The sequence below is a fragment of the Pristiophorus japonicus genome, chromosome 15 (assembly GCF_044704955.1).
Source record: "Pristiophorus japonicus isolate sPriJap1 chromosome 15, sPriJap1.hap1, whole genome shotgun sequence".
NCBI lineage: Eukaryota > Metazoa > Chordata > Chondrichthyes > Pristiophoridae > Pristiophorus > Pristiophorus japonicus.
In genome coordinates, this window is record NC_091991.1 from 186,171,732 (window position 1) to 186,189,910 (window position 18,179).

At 53.4% G+C, this 18,179-nt stretch overlaps 1 protein-coding gene across 4 annotated transcripts in view; it reads right to left on the minus strand.

Annotated features, from left to right (window-relative positions):
• Nucleotides 1–18,179, minus strand: part of LOC139281327 (unconventional myosin-XV-like) — a 628,080-nt gene that overhangs the window by 87,244 nt on the left and 522,657 nt on the right. For all 4 annotated transcript variants that reach the window (XM_070901485.1, XM_070901486.1, XM_070901487.1 and 1 more), the window contains 3 exons: nt 17,757–17,875; nt 14,158–14,299; nt 2,832–2,943 (listed from right to left, as the gene is read on the minus strand). In XM_070901485.1, coding sequence (XP_070757586.1) covers nt 2,832–2,943; nt 14,158–14,299; nt 17,757–17,875 — 373 coding nt within the window. The remainder of the gene's footprint in view (nt 1–2,831; nt 2,944–14,157; nt 14,300–17,756; nt 17,876–18,179) is intronic.

Genomic DNA, 18,179 nt, shown 5'->3' on the forward strand with positions numbered 1-18,179 from the left:
GAGGGGAGAGGGGAGGGGAGAGGGAGTGGGGGGGGAGGGGGAGGGGAGAGGGGGAGTGGGGGTTCAATCACACACAAACAGTAAGGAAGCCAATGGGCTCTTGTTTCAAACCCACCGAAATCAGGAACGTATTTCTTTAACTCCTCCAGGTACATCACCTTCTTTCTGACTATGCAACCATAGCAACGGCCTGAGGGCATCGCAAAGCACCATGGGAACAGTAAGCAAGCAACACACAGCAGCAAATACCCCCCCTCCCCACACACCAGGGGGGGCAATGTGTCGGGGGGGGCAGTGTGTCGGGGGGGGGCAGTGTGTCGGGGGGGTGGGCAGTGTGTCGGGGGGGGTGGGCAGTGTGTCGGGGGAGGTGGGCAGTGTGTCGGGGGGGGGGGGGCAGTGTGTCGGGGGGGGGGGCAGTGTGTCGGGGGGGGGGGCAGTGTGCCGGGGGGGGCAGTATGTCGGGGGGGGGGCAGTGTGTCGGGGGGGGGGGCAGTGTGTCGGGGGGGGGCCAGTGTGCCGGGGGGGGGGGGGCAGTGTGCCGGGGGGGGGGGCAGTGTGCCGGGGGGGGGGGCAGTGTGCCGGGGGGGGGGGCAGTGTGCCGGGGGGGGGGCAGTGTGCCGGGGGGGGCAGTGTGCCGGGGGGGGCAGTGTGCCGGGGGGGGGGGCAGTGTGTCGGGGGGGGGGCAGTGTGTCGGGGGGGGGCAGTGTGTCGGGGGGGGGCAGTGTGTCGGGGGGGGGCAGTGTGTCGGGGGGGGGGGCAGTGTGCCGGGGGGGGGGCAGTGTGTCGGGGGGGGGGCAGTGTGTCGGGGGGGGGCAGTGTGTCGGGGGGGGGGCAGTGTGTCGGGGGGGGGGCAGTGTGCCGGGGGGGGGGGGCAGTGTGCCGGGGGCAGTGTGTCGGGGGGAGGCAGTGTGTCGGGGGGGTGGGCAATGTGTCGGGGGGCAGTGTGTCGGAGGGTGGGCAGTGTGCCGGGGGGGGGCAGTGTGCCGGGGGGGGGGGCAGTGTGCCGGGGGGGGGAATGTGTCGGGGGGCCGGTCTCGTGAGCGCGACGCTTGTGATGTCACAATGCCCCTCCCCTTCTGTTAAAGGGACAGGCCGCTGCGAGCTCTGCAGCCACTTTTGGAGTCGGCCGACAATTATGATAAAATGGCGGCCGCGGCAGTGCACCGTCCCCTTTAAGGCCGGACGTGACGCCCAGCCACAAGCTGCTTCCCGCCGGGGAAAGCTGTCGGGGGCACCGAGCGACGGCCGAGCCGCTCCCGAGGGGCAATCTCCCACGTGGGGCAGAAAGGGGGTCACCGCGGTCAGTGAGGGGTCACCGCGGTCAGTGAGGGGTCACCGCAGTCAGTGAGGGGTCGGTGCGGTCAGTGAGGGGTCACCGCGGTCAGTGAGGGGTCGCCGCGGTCAGTGAGGGGTCGGTGTGGACAGTGAAGGGTCACCGCGGTCAGTGAGGGGTCGCCGCGGTCAGTGAGGGGTCGCCGCGGTCAGTGAGGGGTCGGTGTGGACAGTGAAGGGTCAGCGCGGTCATTGAGGGGTCGCCGCGATCAGTGAGGGGTCGCCGCGGTCAGTGAGGGGTCGCCGCGGTCAGTGAGGGGTCGCCGCGATCAGTGCGGTCAGTGAGGGGTCGCCGCGGTCAGTGAGGGGTCGCCGCGGTCAGTGAGGGGTCGCCGCGGTCAGTGAGGGGTCGCCGTGGTCAGTGAGGGGTCGGTGCGGTCAGTGAGGGGTCACCGCGGTCAGTGAGGGGTCGGTGCAGTCAGTGAGGGGTCGGTGCGGTCAGTGAGGGGGTCACCGCAGTCAGTGAGGGGTCGGTGCGGTCAGTGAGGGGTCACCGCGGTCAGTGAGGTGTCACCGCGGTCAGTGAGAGGTCACCGCGGTCAGTGAGAGGTCGGTGCGGTCAGTGAGGGGTCGGTGCGGTCAGTGAGGGGTCGGTGCGGTCAGTGAAGGGTCGGTGCGGTCAGTGAGGGGTCGGTGCGGTCAGTGAGGGGTCACCGCGGTCAGTGAGGGGTCACCGCAGTCAGTGAGGTGTCACCGCGGTCAGTGAGAGGTCGGTGCGGTCAGTGAGGGGTCACCGCGGTCAGTGAGGGGTCACCGCGGTCAGTGAGGGGTCGGTGCGGTCAGTGAGGGGGTCACCGCAGTCAGTGAGGGGTCAGTGCGGTCAGTGAGGGGTCGGTGCGGTCATTGAGGGGTCGGTGCGGGCAGTGAGGGGTCGGTGCGGTCAGTGAGGGGTCGGTGTGGTCAGTGAGGGGTCACCGCGGTCAGTGAAGGGTCACCGCGGTCAGTGAAGGGTCACCGCGGTCAGTGAAGGGTCACCGCGGTCAATGAGGGGTCACCACGGTCAGTGAAGGGTCACCGCGGTCAGTGAAGGGTCACCACGGTCAGTGAGGGGTCACCACGGTCAGTGACGGGTCACCACGGTCAGTGACGGGTCACCACGGTCAGTGAGGGGTCACCGCGGTCAGTGAGGGGTCGGTGCGGTCAGTGAGGGGTCGGTGCAGTCATTGAGGGGTCGGTGCGGTCAGTGAGGGGTCACCGCGGTCAGTGAAGGGTCACCGCGGTCAGTGAGGGGTCACCGCGGTCAGTGAGGGGCGACAGGGCGGGAAGACGGCCGGGGCAGTCCCGTACACCGCTCCTAAAATAAAGGAGGGCAAGTTAGAAAGTGTTGGCCCCTCCACAACGACCCAGCGGTGAGTGCTTTCCGCACCGTTGCTGCCTCTTTGAGGCGATAATGGCGCTTAAAATAGGGGCAATTTCGGCCCCAAAAACTTGGAATTAGTTGTTCCCTTTGTAACTAGTCGTTCCCTGGGGATGAACGATTAGAGTTCCACATCACTGACCTTCCTCCAGGCCATCCGCAGGCTGCAAGCGGATGATGTCCCCCTTGTGGAATCGTAAGTAGGAGCTATCATTCGTGATGTGGCTCTTGACTGCTACAACATAGTTAGAATCCTGGTGAGAGACCATATCCGAACACAGGATTAACTCTGTGCTCTTACTAAGCACAGCCACTGACATTATACCGCACAGATCATGTAACCAAGCAGCCCGAGCCACTTTACAAGGTAGACGGCAAGCAGGAGGTGGAGAGGTGATTGCAGGCATGGTCAGAGAGATGAGGAGGCTGGTGAAGGAGGGAAGAGTGGCAATGATGCAAGGGATGAGGAAGTAAAGGCTCTGAGAGCGATGGAAACCAGAGGCGGTGATTAACTTGGGCCCCAGAGGTCGCCCAATACTGAGGATGGGCAGCGTACTGATGGTACTGGTGACACCGTTTGTGCCCAGGAGCATGAAGCGAGCGTTCCTGTGCCACACTGGCACCAAGCTCCCATTCACCACATCAACACTGTGCCTTAACACCAACATCCCAGCACCAGAGCAAATGCCCATTGCCAATCAGCCATTGCAGAGCTGTGTGTGAGTAGCACTGACGTTGGGTTTCGACATGATCGTTAAGGTCAGGGTGGACGAGAGAGCCTGGTTTTGAGGCCTCTCTTCATCAATAGTTCCACAGGCGGGATCCCGGTGAGCATGTGTGGCATTGTCCTGTCTTGGATAAAGAGTCAGACTCGATACTGCAAGCTCAAAGTAAGTGTGACTGTAGCCCTTTATTACAGATCTCAGAGTGCCTCTCCAGCCTGAGAGGCCTCCTTATATACCGGTGCTCCCAAGGGATTGTGGGATCCCTTGGGACTCCAGGGGATATGCCCTCTGGTGGTTAGACATGGCAATTACAGGTTTACATACATAACACTCCCCCCCAAAGTCAATAGTGTAATGTGACTCGATCTGGGGACTTCCTTTCTCTGGTTGATCATCTCGGTGCAAATGCTGGTTTTGGTGGGTCGCTGGTTGGGCCTTCACTAGGCTGCTGTGCAGCTGGCCTTGCTGGGCTGCTGGGTGTGGTGAGGCACCCTGTCAGAATGGCAGGCAGTGACTAGTGGGGTACCGCAAGGCTCAGTGCTGGGACCCCAGCTATTTACAATATACATCAATGATTTAGATGAAGGAATTGAGAGTAATATCTCCAAGTTTGCAGATGACATTAAACTAGGTGGCGGTGTGAGCTGTGAGGCGGATGCTAAGAGGCTGTAGGGTGACTTGGACAGGTTAGGTGAGTGGGCAAATACATGGCAGATGCAGTATAATGTAGATAAATGTGAGGTTATCCACTTTGGGGGCAAAAACACGAAGGCAGAATATTATCTGAATGGCGGCAGATTAGGAAAAGGGGAGGTGCAACAAGACCTGGGTGTCATGGTACATCAGTCACTGAAAGTTGGCATACAGGTACAGCAGGCGGTGAAGGTGGCCAAGGTTAGTGGGAAACTAGAAGATTGGGAAAATTTTAAACGACAGCAAAGAATGACTAAGAAAGCAATAAAGAAAGGAAAGATAGATTACGAAAGTAAACTTGCGCAAAACATAAAAACAGATAGTAAAAGCTTTTGCAGATATATAAAACGGAAAAGAGTGACTAAAGTAAATGTTGATCCCTGAGAAGATGAGAAGGGGGATTTAATAATGGGAAATGTGGAAATGGCTGAGACCTTAAATAATTATTTTGCTTCGGTCTTCACAGTGGAAGACACAAAAACCATGCCAAAAATTGCTGGTCACGGAAATGTGGGCAGGGAGGACCTTGAGACAATCACTATCACTAGGGGGGTAGTGCTGGACAGGCTAATGGGACTCAAGGTAGACAAGTCCCCTGGTCCTGATGAAATGCATCCCAGGGTATTAAAAGAGATGGCGGAAGTTATAGCAGATGCATTCGTTATAATCTACCAAAATTCTCTGGACTCTGGGGAGGTACCAGTGGATTGGAAAGCAGCTAATGTAACGCCTCTGTTTAAAAAAGGGGGCAGACAAAAGGCAGGTAACTATAGGCCGGTTAGTTTTACATCTGTAGTGGGGAATGCTTGAAGCTATCATTAAGGAAGAAATAGCGGGACATCTAGATAGGAATAGTGCAATCAAGCAGACGCAGCATGGATTCATGAAGGGGAAATCATGTTTAACTAATTTACTGGAATTCTTTGAGGATATAACGAGCATGGTGGATAGAGGTGTACCGATGGATGTGGTGTATTTAGATTTCCAAAAGGCATTCGATAAGGTGCCACACAAAAGGTTACTGCAGAAGATAAAGGTACGCGGAGTCAGAGGAAATGTATTAGCATGGATAGAGAATTGGCTGGCTAACAGAAAGCAGTGAGTCGGGATAAATGGGTCCTTTTCGGGTTGGAAATCGGTGGTTAGTGGTGTGCCACAGGGATCAGTGCTGGGACCACAACTGTTTACAATATACATAGATGACCTAGAAGAGGGGACAGAGTGTAGTGCAACAAAATTAGTGGGAAAGCGGGTTGTGTAGAGGACACAGAGAGGCTGCAAAGAGATTTAGATAGGTTAAGCGAATGGGCTAAGGTTTGGCAGATGGAATACAATGTCGGAAAATGTGAGGTCATCCACCTTGGGGAAAAAAAACAGTAAAAGGGAATATTATTTGAATGGGGAGAAATTACAACATGCTGTGGTGCAGAGGGACCTGGGGGTCCTTGTGCATGAATCCCAAACAGTTAGTTTGCAGGTGCAGCAGGTAATCAGGAAGGCGAATGGAATGTTGGCCTTCATTGCGAGAGGGATGGAGTACAAAAGCAGGGAGGTCCTGCTGCAGCTGTACAGGGTATTGGTGAGGCCGCACCTGGAGTACTGCATGCAGTTTTGGTCACCTTACTTAAGGAAGGATATACGAGCTTTGGAGGAGGTACAGAGACGATTCACTAGGCTGATTCCAGAGATGAGGGAGGTTACCTTATGATGATAGATTGAGTAGACTGGGTCTTTACTCGTTAGAGTTCAGAAGGATGAGGGGTGATCTTACAGAAACATTTAAAATCATGAAAGGGATAGACAAGATAGAGGCAGAGAAGTTGTTTCCACTGGTCGGGGAGACTAGAACTAGGGGGCACAGCCTCAAAATACGGGGGAGCCAATTTAAAACCGAGTTGAGAAGGAATTTCTTCTCCCAGAGGGTTGTGAATCTGTGGAATTCTCTGCTCAAGGAAGCAGTTGAGGCTAGCTCATTGAATGCATTCAAATCACAGATAGATAGATTTTTAATCAACAAGGGAATTAAGGGTTATGGGGAGCGGGCGGGTAAGTGGAGCTGAGTCCACGGCCAGATCAGCCATGATCTTGTTGAGTGGCGGAGCATGCTTGAGGGGCTAGATGGCCTACTCCTGTTCCTAATTCTTAGAAGGCGGCAAATGGTATGTTGGCCTTCATAGCTAGGGGATTTGAGTATCGGAGCAGGGAGGTCTTACTGCAGTTGTACAGGTACTTGGTGAGGTTTCACCTGGAATATTGTGTTCAGTTTTGGTCTCCTAATCTGAGGAAGGACATTCTTGCTATTGAGGGAGTGCAGCGAAGGTTCACCAGACTGATTCCCGGGATGGTGGGACTTACATATGAGGAGATACTGGATCAACTGGGCCTTTATACACTGGAGTTTAGAAGGATGAGAAGGGATCTCATAGAAACATATAAGATTCTGATGGGACTGGACAGGTTAGATGAGGGAAGAATGTTCCCGATGTTGGGGAAGTCCAGAACCAGGGGACACAGTCTTAGGATAAGGGGTAGGCCATTTAGGACTGAGATGAGAAGAAACTTCTTCACTCAGAGAGTTGTTAACCTGTGGAATTCCCTACCGCAGAGAGTTGTTGAGGCCAGTTCATTGGATATATTCAAGAGGGAGTTAGATATGGCCCTTACGGCTAAAGGGATCAAGGGGTATGGAGAGAAAGCAGGAAAGGGGTACTGAGGGAATGATCAGCCATGATCTTATTGAATGGTGGTGCAGGCTTGAAGGGCGGAATGGCCTACTCCTGCACTTATTTTCTATGTTTCTATGATTGCTCACTCTCGAATGCTTCCATTACCATAACTAAATCTGCAGGCTGTGCCCTCTCCACCCGTGGTGGGCAATGGTAACCTACTGAGAGCATCGGCACAGTTTTCTGTGCCTGGCCTGTGGTAGATGGCGAAGTTGTATGCGGACAACGTGAGTGCCCATCTCTGGATGCGGGCCGATGCATTCATATTTATCCCCTTATTTTCAGAAAAGAGGGAAATAAGCGGCGGCTTATGGTCTGTTTCCAATTCAAATTTAAGCCCGAACAGATATTGATGCATTTTCTTTACCACGTAAACACACGCTAACGCTTCTTTTTCGATCATACTGTAGGCTCTCTCGGCCTAAGACAGACTTCTGGATGTGTAAGCAACCGGTTGCAATTTCCCAAATTCATTAGCTTGTTGCAATACACACCTGACCCCATACGATGACGCATCACATGCTATTACCAAACGTTTACATGGATCGTACAACACAAGCAATTTGTTTGAACACAACAGCTTCCCAGCTTTCTCAAAGGCATTTTCTTGGCTTTTACCCCATACCCATTCATCTCCTTTACGCAGTAAGGAGTGCAGTGGTTCTAACAGTGTGCTAAGACCTGGTAAGAAGTTATCAAAATAATGCAGGAGTCCTAGAAACGATCGCAGCTCCATCACATTCTGTGGTCTCGGTGCGTTCTCGATTGCCTCCGTCTTTGAATCGTCTTTGATGCCGTCCGCCGCGATTCTTCTCCCCAGGAACTCCACTTCAGGCGCCAGGAAAATGCACTTCGAGCGTTGTAGCCTGAGACTCACACGATTAAGCCGACTAAGAACCTCCTCCAGGTTCTGCAGGTGCTCAACGGTGTCCCGACCTGTAACCAAGATGTCGTCCTGGAAGACCACGGTGCGCAGGACCGACTTCAGTAAGTTTTCCGTGTTTCTCTGGAATATCGCCGCGGCTGATCGAATCCCAAATGGGCATCTGATGTAAACAAAAAGGCCTTTGTGTGTGTTGATGCAGGTGAGGCCTTTCGAAGATTCCTCCAGCTCCTGCATCATGTAGGCCGAGGTCAAGTCCAGCTTCGTGAACGTTTTCATTCCCGCCAGCGTCGCAAATAGGTCGCTCTGCCTTTGGTAGTGGGTATTGATCCTGCAGGGAGAAACGATTGATAGTTACTTTGTAATCACCACAGATTCTGACGGTGCCATCTCCATTGAGGACTGGAACAATCGGACTGGCCCACTCATTGAATTCGATCGGCGAAATGATGCCCTCTCGTTGCAGCCTGTCCAGCTCGATCTCCACCCTCTGTCTCATCATGTAAGGTACCGCTCTCGCCTTGTGATGGATGGGTTGCGCCCCCAGAATCAAATAGATCTGCATTTTTGCTCCTTGGAACTTCCCGATGCCTGGTTCGAACAGCGGGGGGAACTTGCTTAGGACCTGGGCACACGAGGTGTCGTCGACGGACAAAAGCGCTCGGACGTCATCCCAGTTCCAGTGTATCTTTCCCAGCCAGCTCCTGCCGAACAGCGTGGGGCCATCGCATGGTACCACCCAGAGTGGTAACTCGTGCACCACTCCATCGTAGGAGACCTTTACGGTAGCACTGGCAATTACGGGAATCAATTCCTTTGTGTAGGTTCTAAGTTTGGTACGAATGGGTGTCAGGACTGGCCTTGAGGCCTTGTTGCACCACAACTTAGCGAAAGTCTTTTTACCCATTATGGACTGGCTCGCGCCCGTGTCCAGCTCCATGGACACCGGGAGTCCCTTTAATTCAACCTTCAGCATTATCGGGGGACACTTTGTGGTAAATGTGTGCACCCCATATACCTCTGCCTCCTTGGTCTGAGACTCTGGTTTGTCATAATCTGCCGTGGATCTGTCCTCCTCTGTAACATTGTGGTTTGCAGGATTAGCAGGGTTTGTAGCTTGCCTGCACATATGTTGGAGGTGTCCCATTGTTCCATAGCCCTTGCAAACGTATTCTTTGAAGCGGCATGAATGGAATTGATGATCACCCCTGCAGCGCCAACAAGGTGTTAATTGTCTTGTATTCACCACCCTTGGTGGTGGACTCTGAGTCATCTGCAGATGTGCAGCTGCAGGCGTGTAAGTCTTGCCATGTACATTTCGATTCGAAAACCACATTACTTCGTTCACAGTACTTGCAGCAGCAGTAGTGTGCTGGGAAATCTGTTTGGTATTGTCACTGGTGGAGATGCATGCCTGGGCTATCGCTATGGCTTTACTCAAGGTTGGGGTCTCTACAGTCAAAAGTTTGCGAAGTATTACTTCATGGCCAATGCCAAGTACAAAGAAGTCCCTGAGCATATGCTCCAAGTGTTCTTCAAATTCGCAATGTCCTGCAAGGCGCCTTAGCTCGGCAACATTGCTCACCACTTCCTGGCCTTCAGACCTCTTGTACATGTAGAATCGATACCTCGCCATCAGAACACTTTCCTTCAGATTTAGATGCTCCCGGACCAGTGTGCACAACTCATCATACGACTTGTCTGTGGGTTTTGTTCGAGCAAGCAGCTTTTTCATGAGGCCATAGGTTGATGCCCTTCGTTTGGCAGCATTCACTTCTCCTTCCAGCTCGTTGGACACGAAGTATTGGTCAAGTCGCTCCACGAAGGTTTCCCAATCATCTCCCTTCGAAAATTTCTCCAGGATGCCCACAGTTCTCTGCATTGTTGCGTTGGGGTTCGTTATCTGCATCTCGTCGCCAGTTGTTATGTCTTGGATAAAGAGTCAGACTCGATATTGCTCAAAGTAAGTGTGACCGTAGCCCTTTATTACAGATCTCAGAGTGTCTCTCCAGCCTGTGAGGCCTCCTTATATACAGGTGCTCCCAAGGGATTGTGGGATCCCTTGGGACTCCAGGGGATAAGCCTTCTGGTGGTTAGACATGGTAATTACAGGTTTACATACATAACATCCTGTAACTGAGCAGTATGCGTGACAGGCGTGTCTGCAAGGAACCGTGAGTTATGTGTTTCAGGCTCTGCTTGATGGTTTGAACTGCCTACTCCGCTTGACCATTTGACGCGGGTTTGAACGGGGCTGACCTCACATGTTTTATGCCTCTGCGTTTCATGAACTTTTGAAACTCCAGGCTCGTGACACACTGTCCGTTGTCGCTGACAACGTTGTCTGGCTCTCAGGTTCTCAACGGTAGCAGTGGAAGTGCTGGATGACATGATCACACATTCTATCCATTTGGAGTATGCATCTACCACAAAAAACATTTTACCGAGGATGTCGATGTGGATTCTAGTTTGGATGGCCATGACCACAGACTGAGCGGAGCTTCCTTTGGGGCATTGCTTAACTGCATGCAAGTGCTGCACTGATGCACGCATGACTCGTAAGTCCAAGTCAATGCCAGGCCACCAAACATGGGACCTGTCGATGGCCTTCATCATGACAATACCGGGATGCGTACTATGTAACTCCCATACAAATCTCGCCCTGCCTTTCTTGGGCATTACAACACGATTACCCCGCAGTAAACAGTTGGACTGGATGGATAGCTTATCTTTGCGACGGCTGTACAGTTTGGTTTCATCACCGATTTCCTTGGGGATGGTCGACCAGTCCCCGTTAGGAACAGAACGTTTTACAACCGATAGGGTCAGATCCTGGCTGGTCCAGGTCTTAACTTGTTGAGCAGTGACAGGCGACCCTTCACTCTCAAAGGCATCCATAACCAACAGTAGGTCTGCGGGCATTGCTGTTTCCACCTCCGGTGTGGGCAACGGTAACCGGCTCAATGCATCAGCGCAGTTGTCGTTGTCTGGTCTGTGGAGAATGACATCATCATAGGCAGATAATGTCAGTGCCCACCTCTGGATGCGGGACGATGCGTTGGTATTGATACCTTTATGTTCCGATATAAGCGGCTTGTGATCGGTTTCCAGCTCGAAGTGAAGCCCAAACAGGTACTGGTGCATTTTTTTAACCACAAACACATGCTAAAGCCTCTTTCTCTACCATGCCGTAGGCTCTTTCCGCCTTGGACAGGCTTCGAGCCGCGTATGCAACTGGTTGTAGTTTGCCTGACTCATTGGCTTGTTGGAGTACGCAGCCGACCCCATAGGACGACGCATCACAGGTCAAAACTAGACACTTGCATGGGTCATACAGTACCAGTAGCTTGTGGGAACACAACAGATTTCTAGCCTTCTCAAAGGCTCTGTCTTGAAGTTCACTCCACACCCAGACGTCTCCTTTCCTGAGCAGCTTGTGCAAAGGCTCTAATACTGTGTTCAACTTGGATAAGAAGTTACCGAAGTAGTTGAGAAGACACAGGAACGAACGCAGCTCCGTCACATTTTGGGGCATTTTTGATGGCCTCTGTTTTCGCGGCTGTAGGCCTGATTCTGTCTGCAGCAATCTTTCGTCCAAGGAATTCGACCTCTGGTGCCATGAAAACGCACTTCGAACGTTTCAGCCTGAGTCCCACTTTGTCCAGACAACGCAGAGCCTCTTCCAGATTGTACAGGTGCTCGCTGGTGTCACGCCCTGTGACTAGGATGTCGTCTTGGAATACCACGGTCCTGGGGACGGATTGCAATAGGCTCTCCATGTTTCTCTGAAATATGGCTGCCGCCGAACGAATACCAAAAGGGCACCTGTTGTAAATAAACGGTCCTTTGTGCAAGTTGATGCACGTAAGTTTCTTTGATGATTCAACCAGTTCCTGTGTCATGTAGGCCGACGTTAGATCCAATTTGGTGAACGGTTTTCCCCCGGCTAGTGTTGCAAACAGGCATTCAGCTGATCTTGTTTCGAAACACGGTTGATCGTGACCTTACAGTCTCCACAAATCCTGACCATGCCGTCGCTCTTTAACACCGAAACAATGGGACTGGCCCATTCATTAAATTCGACCGGTGAGATGACCCTCTCGCGTTGTAGCCTGTCCGATGTGAGCTCGACCTTTTCTCTCATCATGTGCGGGACCACCCTGGCTTTGTGATGGATGGGCCTTGCGTCTGGGCTGAGGTGACTCTGCACCTTGGCTCCCTTGAAGCTGCCAATTCCCGGTTCAAACAGTGAGGGAAATTTGCTCAGCACTTGAGCACACAAATCATCATCCGCTGATGACAAAGCTTTGATATCGTACCAGTTCCATTTTATTTTCTCGAGCCAACTCCTGCCGAATAACGATGGGCTGTTGCCCGTGATAATCCATAACGGTAGATCATGAACCGCTCCCTCGTACACACTCTTATTGCTGCATTACTGATCACTGGTATGAGCTCTTTGGTGTAGGTACACAACTTCGCATTTATCGGACTCAGCTTGGGTCTCTCTGCTTTGGTCTCCCATAGCTTTTCGAAACTCGCACCCGTGTCTAATTCCATGGAATCCGGCACGCCATTTAATTTTACCTTCATCATTATCGATTGGCTCTTTGTTAGGTACGCACGTACGTTATATGCTTCCTCCTTGGAGCTCTCAAATGCCTCGGGCTGCATCACCAGGTCCACGCTGAATTGATCATTATCCACGTGGTGTGTCGCAGCTCGCTTGCTCTGCTGTGGACACGTCCGCTGAAGATGCCCCGTCTTCGCACACCCTCTGCATACATACTGCCTGAAGTGGCATTGATGGGGTCGGTGATTGCCTCTGCAACGCCAACACGTTGAGCTCGGATTTGCGCCCGATGGCGGGCTTTGAGCGGCTCCCGTTCTCGCATACGCAGTCGAGTAGGCCCTTGGTGGCGAACTTTGAGCGGCTCCCGGTCTTGCAGACACAGTCGAGTAGGCCCTGCCATGTGCAGCTCTGCCGGCCGTCGATACAATTTTGTGCACAGTACTTGGAGTTCCTGTTTTGTCGCAATGTCTGCTTCGTGCTTTTCTGCGTGGACATGCAAGCCTGGGCGATGGTGATGACCTTGCTGGGGTCCGGTGTCTCCGCAGCCAGCAGCTTACTTCAGATCGCCTCGTGGTTGACCCCAATCACGAAATAGTCACGCAGCATGTCTTCCAACGCAGGCCCAAATTTGCAACGACCTGCAAGACGTCTCGGGTCGGTAACAAATGCCGCTACGTCCAGGCCTTCTGGACGAATGTGCGTATCAAAGCGATATCTGGATATGAGGATTCCTTCCGTGGGTTTAAGGTGTTCCTCAACTAGAGCACACAGTTCTTTGTAATCCTTTTCTGTAGGAAGAGTGGGTGAGAGCAGATACTTGATGAGTGCATAGATCGTGGGGCCAGACGGTGAGGAGAACTGCCCTGCGTTTCTCTGCATCCTTGTCTTTGTTCAGGTCGTTTGTCATGAAATACTGGTCAAGACGATCCGTGAAATCTCCCCAATGCTCTCCCTCATTGAATCTCTTTAGAATTCCAACAGTACTTGATCGTGCTGTGCTCGCCATACTTTTGTGTGGGTTCGTATTTGCCTCGTCGCCAGTTGTGGTGTATGAAATGATAGAATGAACTCCGTAGTGTGAACCAGTGACTAGGTGTAATCTGGTCTGTCTTTAATGGCTTCCAGAAGTGTAGATACAAAGGTGAAGTTCAGGTTATATACTGGGCCCAGCACGAGTGTACCTATGACCTTAGGACCTCCGACGGTAGTGCCCCCTGGTGGTGGGCAGACCTTATGTACATACATTACAACAGCAGCCAAGGCTGAATTAAGCCTGGTTTCTGGAGGTGAAAGGACAAGTGAGGAATCCCACTGCACAGGTCCCCTGCAAACCTTTTTTATTACTTAAAACCCAATAGTATTTGAAACTGCCGAGGCATTGTGGGCTGGATTTTCTGATTGGTTCTGGTTCTATTTGAACAAAAATCGGAAAATTTAAACTGGTAATGCAGAAATAAAAGAAGAACTTGCATTTATATTGCGCCTTTCTTGTCCTCAGCCAACGGAGGACATTGAAGTGTAGACAATGTAGGAAACCGATGTGCGCACAGCAAACTCATATAAACAGCAATGAGATAAATAACAAGACAATCTGTTTTAGTGATGTTGGTTGAGGGATAAGTATTGGCCCGGACAATCTCTTTGACTAGTGCTGTGGGATCTTTTACATCTACCTGAGAAGGCAGATATAGCCTCGAGTTAACATCTCTGAAAGACGGCACCTCCGGCATTGCAGCACTCCTTCAGCACTGCCCCAGAGTAACAGCCTGGATTATGAGCCCAAGTCTCTGGACCCACGGCCTTCTAACTCAGAGGCAAGAGTGCATATAACGACCATGTGAAGGAGTGTAAAGCAAGTCCTCACCCACCTTCTTCAGCTCGGTGATGAAGTAATCGATCATACTCTTAACTTGTGGAGCCTTGGAGGAAAACAGAATCAGCTTCTCATTGGTGAGGTTGAAGTCCAGCATGTTCTTAGAAGGGATGGTGACAAACAAGATGTCTGTGTAGCTGAAAAGTGACCATTAGGACAGCGATTAGATTGGATTCAAAACTCTGACCCAGGATCCTCGACTCCCCATGCCAAACATGCAGAATTCCAGTAGCGGGGCAGAGGGGGGAACTCGGGGGCAGAGGGGGGGAACTCGGGGGCAGAGGGGGGGGAACTCGGGGGCAGAGGGGGGGGAACTCGGGGGCAGAGGGGGGGGAACTCTGGGGCAGAGGGGGGGAACTCGGGGACAGAGGGGGGGAACTCGGGGGCAGAGGGGGGGAACTCGGGGGCAGAGGGGGGGGAACTCAGGGGCAGAGGGGGGGGAACTCGGGGGCAGAGGGGGGAACTCGGGGGCAGAGGGGGGGAACTCGGGGGCAGAGGGGGGGAACTCGGGGGCAGAGGGGGGAACTCGGGGGCAGAGGGGGGGAACTCGGGGGCAGAGGGGGGAACTCGGGGGCAGAGGGGGGGAACTCGGGGGCAGAGGGGGGGAACTCGGGGGCAGAGGGGGGGAACTCGGGGGCAGAGGGGGGGAACTCGGGGGCAGAGGGGGGGGAACTCGGGGGCAGGGGGGGGAACTCGGGGGCAGAGAGGGGGGAACTCGGGGGTGGAGCGGGGGAATTCAGGGATCGATGCGTTCTATACAGCTTCTGAAAATGTTGTACTTTCTTTGGGACAGCTGGGTATCGATAGAGAAAGCTACTAATCGCCAGAGCAGACGAGCGAGGAAGTCACTGAGGAGACTCTCTCTCCCACAGGGACACACCTGTCTCACAAAGCCTGAAGCGGGGAAGCAGTTAGTGACACATGATTCCTTCCACATTGATGCACCTCAATTTTAAGAGGTCAGGTAGTGTCACCTGCTGCAAGTGACTCTAAGGTAACTTTTAGTGGCTGGTTATAGACTAGCAATGGAAGGGGTAATGTCAGACCTGCCAGGGCAGGGCAATGACCTACAACAACAACTTGCATTTATATAGTGCCTTTAACATAGTAAAACGTTCTAAGGTGCTTCAAAGGCGCGATTATCACACAAACTATGACACAAAGCTACGAAGGAGATATTAGCATAAGTAACCACAAGCTTGGTCTAAGTTTTAAGAGAGAGGCGGAGAGGTTAGGGAGGGAACTCCAGAGCTTGGGGCCCAGGCAGCTGAAGGCACGGCTGCCAATGGTGGAGTGAAGGAGATCGGAGATGCACAAAAGGCCAGAGTTGGAGGAGCGCAGAGATCTCAGGGGATTGTAGGGCTGGAAGAGGTTACAGATATTGGGAGCAACAAGGATCAGAATTCTGAAATTGAGGCATTGTCGGACCGGGAACCAAAGTGGGTCAGTGAGCACACGGGGCGATGGGTGAGTGGGACTCGGTGCGAGTTAGGACACGGGTCAGTGAGCACAGGGAGTGATGGGTGAGTGGGACTGGGTGCGAGTTAGGACACGGGGCAGTGAGCACAGGGAGTGATGGGTAAGCGGGACTGGGTGTGAGTTAGGACATGGGGCACAGGGGGTGATGGGTGAGTGGGACTGGGTGCGAGTTAGGATACGGGTCAGTGAGCACAGGGGGCGATGGGTGAGTGGGACTCGGTGCGAGTTAGGACACGGGTCAGTGAGCACAGGGAGTGATGGGTGAGTGGGACTGGGTGCGAGTTAGGACATGGGGCAGTGAGCACAGGGGGCGATGGGTGAGTGGGATTCGGTGCGAGTTAGGACACGGGGCTGTGAGCACAGGGGACGATGGGTGAGTGGGACTGGGTGTGAGTTAGGACACGAGGCAGTGAGCACAGGGGGCGATGGGTGAGTGGGACTCGGTGCGAGTTAGGACACGGGGTCAGCGAGCACAGGGGGTGATGGGTGAGTGGGACTGGGTGTGAGTTAGGACACGGGGTCAGTGAGCACAGGGGGTGATGGGTGAGTGGGACTGGGTGTGAGTTAGGACACGGGGTCAGTGAGCACAGGGGGTGATGGGTGAGCGGGACTGAGTGCGAGTTAGGACACGGGGCAGTGAGCACAGGGGGCGATGGGTGACTGGGACTGGGTGTGAGTTAGGACACGGGGTCAGTGAGCACAGGGGGCGATGGGTGACTGGGACTGGGTGTGAGTTAGGACACGGGGTCAGTGAGCACAGGGGGTGATGGGTGACTGGGACTGGGTGCGAGTTAGGACACGGGGCAGTGAGCACAGGGGGCGATGGGTGAGTGGGACTGGGTGTGAGTTAGGACATGGGGCAGTGAGCACAGGGGGCGATGGGTGAGTGGGACTGGGTGCGAGTTAGGACACGGGGCAGTGAGCACAGGGGGTGATGGGTGAGTGGGACTGGGTGCGAGTTAGGACACGGGGTCAGTGAGCACAGGGGGCGATGGGTGAGTGGGACTGGGTGCGAGTTAGGACACGGGGCAGTGAGCACAGGGGGCGATGGGTGAGTGGGACTGGGTGCGAGTTAGGACACGGGGCAGTGAGCACAGGGGGCGATGGGTGAATGGGACTGGGTGCGAGTTAGGACACGGGAGCCGAGTTCTGGATGACATCTAGTTTACATAAGGTAGCATATAGGAGGCCAGCCAGCAGTGTGTTGGAATAGTCAAGTCTAGAGGTAATAAAGGCACGGATGAGGGTTTCAGCAGCAGATGAGCTGGTGTAAGGGCGTAGTTACAGAGGTGGGAGTAGGCAGTCTTGGTGATGGAACAGATATGTGGTCGGAAGCTTATCTCGAAGGAAGACACATATAACCTTCCGGAAATACTAGGGGACCGAGGGTCTCGCGAGGAGGAGGAACTGAAGGAAATTCTTATTAGTCAGGACCTTAGTCAGGAAATTGTGTTAGGGAAATTGATGGGATTGAAGGCCGATAAATCCTGCATCCCAGAGTACTTAAGGAAGTGGCCCTAGAAATAGTGGATGCATTGGTGATCATTTTCCAACAGTCTATCGACTCTGGATCAGTTCCTATGGACTGGAGGGTAGCGAATGTAACACTCCTTTTTAAAAAGGGAGGGAGGGAGAAAACGGGTAATTTTCTACGGTGCACCTATTTTCTATGTTTCTATGTCAATTAGGACCCCAAGGTTGTGTATGGTGTGGTTCAGCCTCAGACAATTACCAGGGAGATGGATGGAGTTGGTGGCTAGGGAATAGATTTTGTGTTAAGGACCGAAGGCAATGGCTTCGAGAGAATGGCAGAAGGCGCATTTCTGGTTTGCTTGGCGTGCTACTGAGCCACACAAACTAGGGAGGTCCCAGTCATTATGTGTATGATGAGTCAGCTGATCTTAGCCAGGCGGGGCTACAATTGTGCTCAGTATGCGTGGAGTTGGGAGGTGAGTTGCTGCTGCTGGTCTCTGTCCAGTCGACCCTCCGGGAAAGTACGTGTGGAAAACAGAAGCAAGATCAGCTGCATGGCCAGCTATGGGAGAAGAACGGGCAAAGGTGCGGTGGAAAGTCGGAGCAGGAAGGGGCAAGTCCCCAGGACCGCAGGCGAGGTACCTGTAGCTCCTCAGCACCCTGAGGTTCTCTGCCGTCGTGCTGCTGGCCTTCAGTAGTTTCAGCAGCCAGATTCCTTTGTGGGAGACTCCCAGAATCTGCACTCCAGTGCCCACACTGCCCTACAAGAGATTCACCAATCATTGCAAATTAGCATCGAGTCAAAAACCATGAGGAGATACATGTTGAGGCTACCTTTGTTCAATCCCATTCCCTGGGGCCGTGCAGCATTCCAGGTGCAGCAGAAGCAGACGGAATTCCCGGTGCTAAGGCTGTCCCGGTGCTGGCTGCACTCAGGTTTGGGAGAAACCATGGGGGGAATGGACTATTGGGGTGTGGCTGTGAATCACCGAGTTGTCTGTGGGGGGAACAGGGTTCGAGATTACAAACTCCTTTCCTCACAGTGGATGATCATGGAACAGGAAA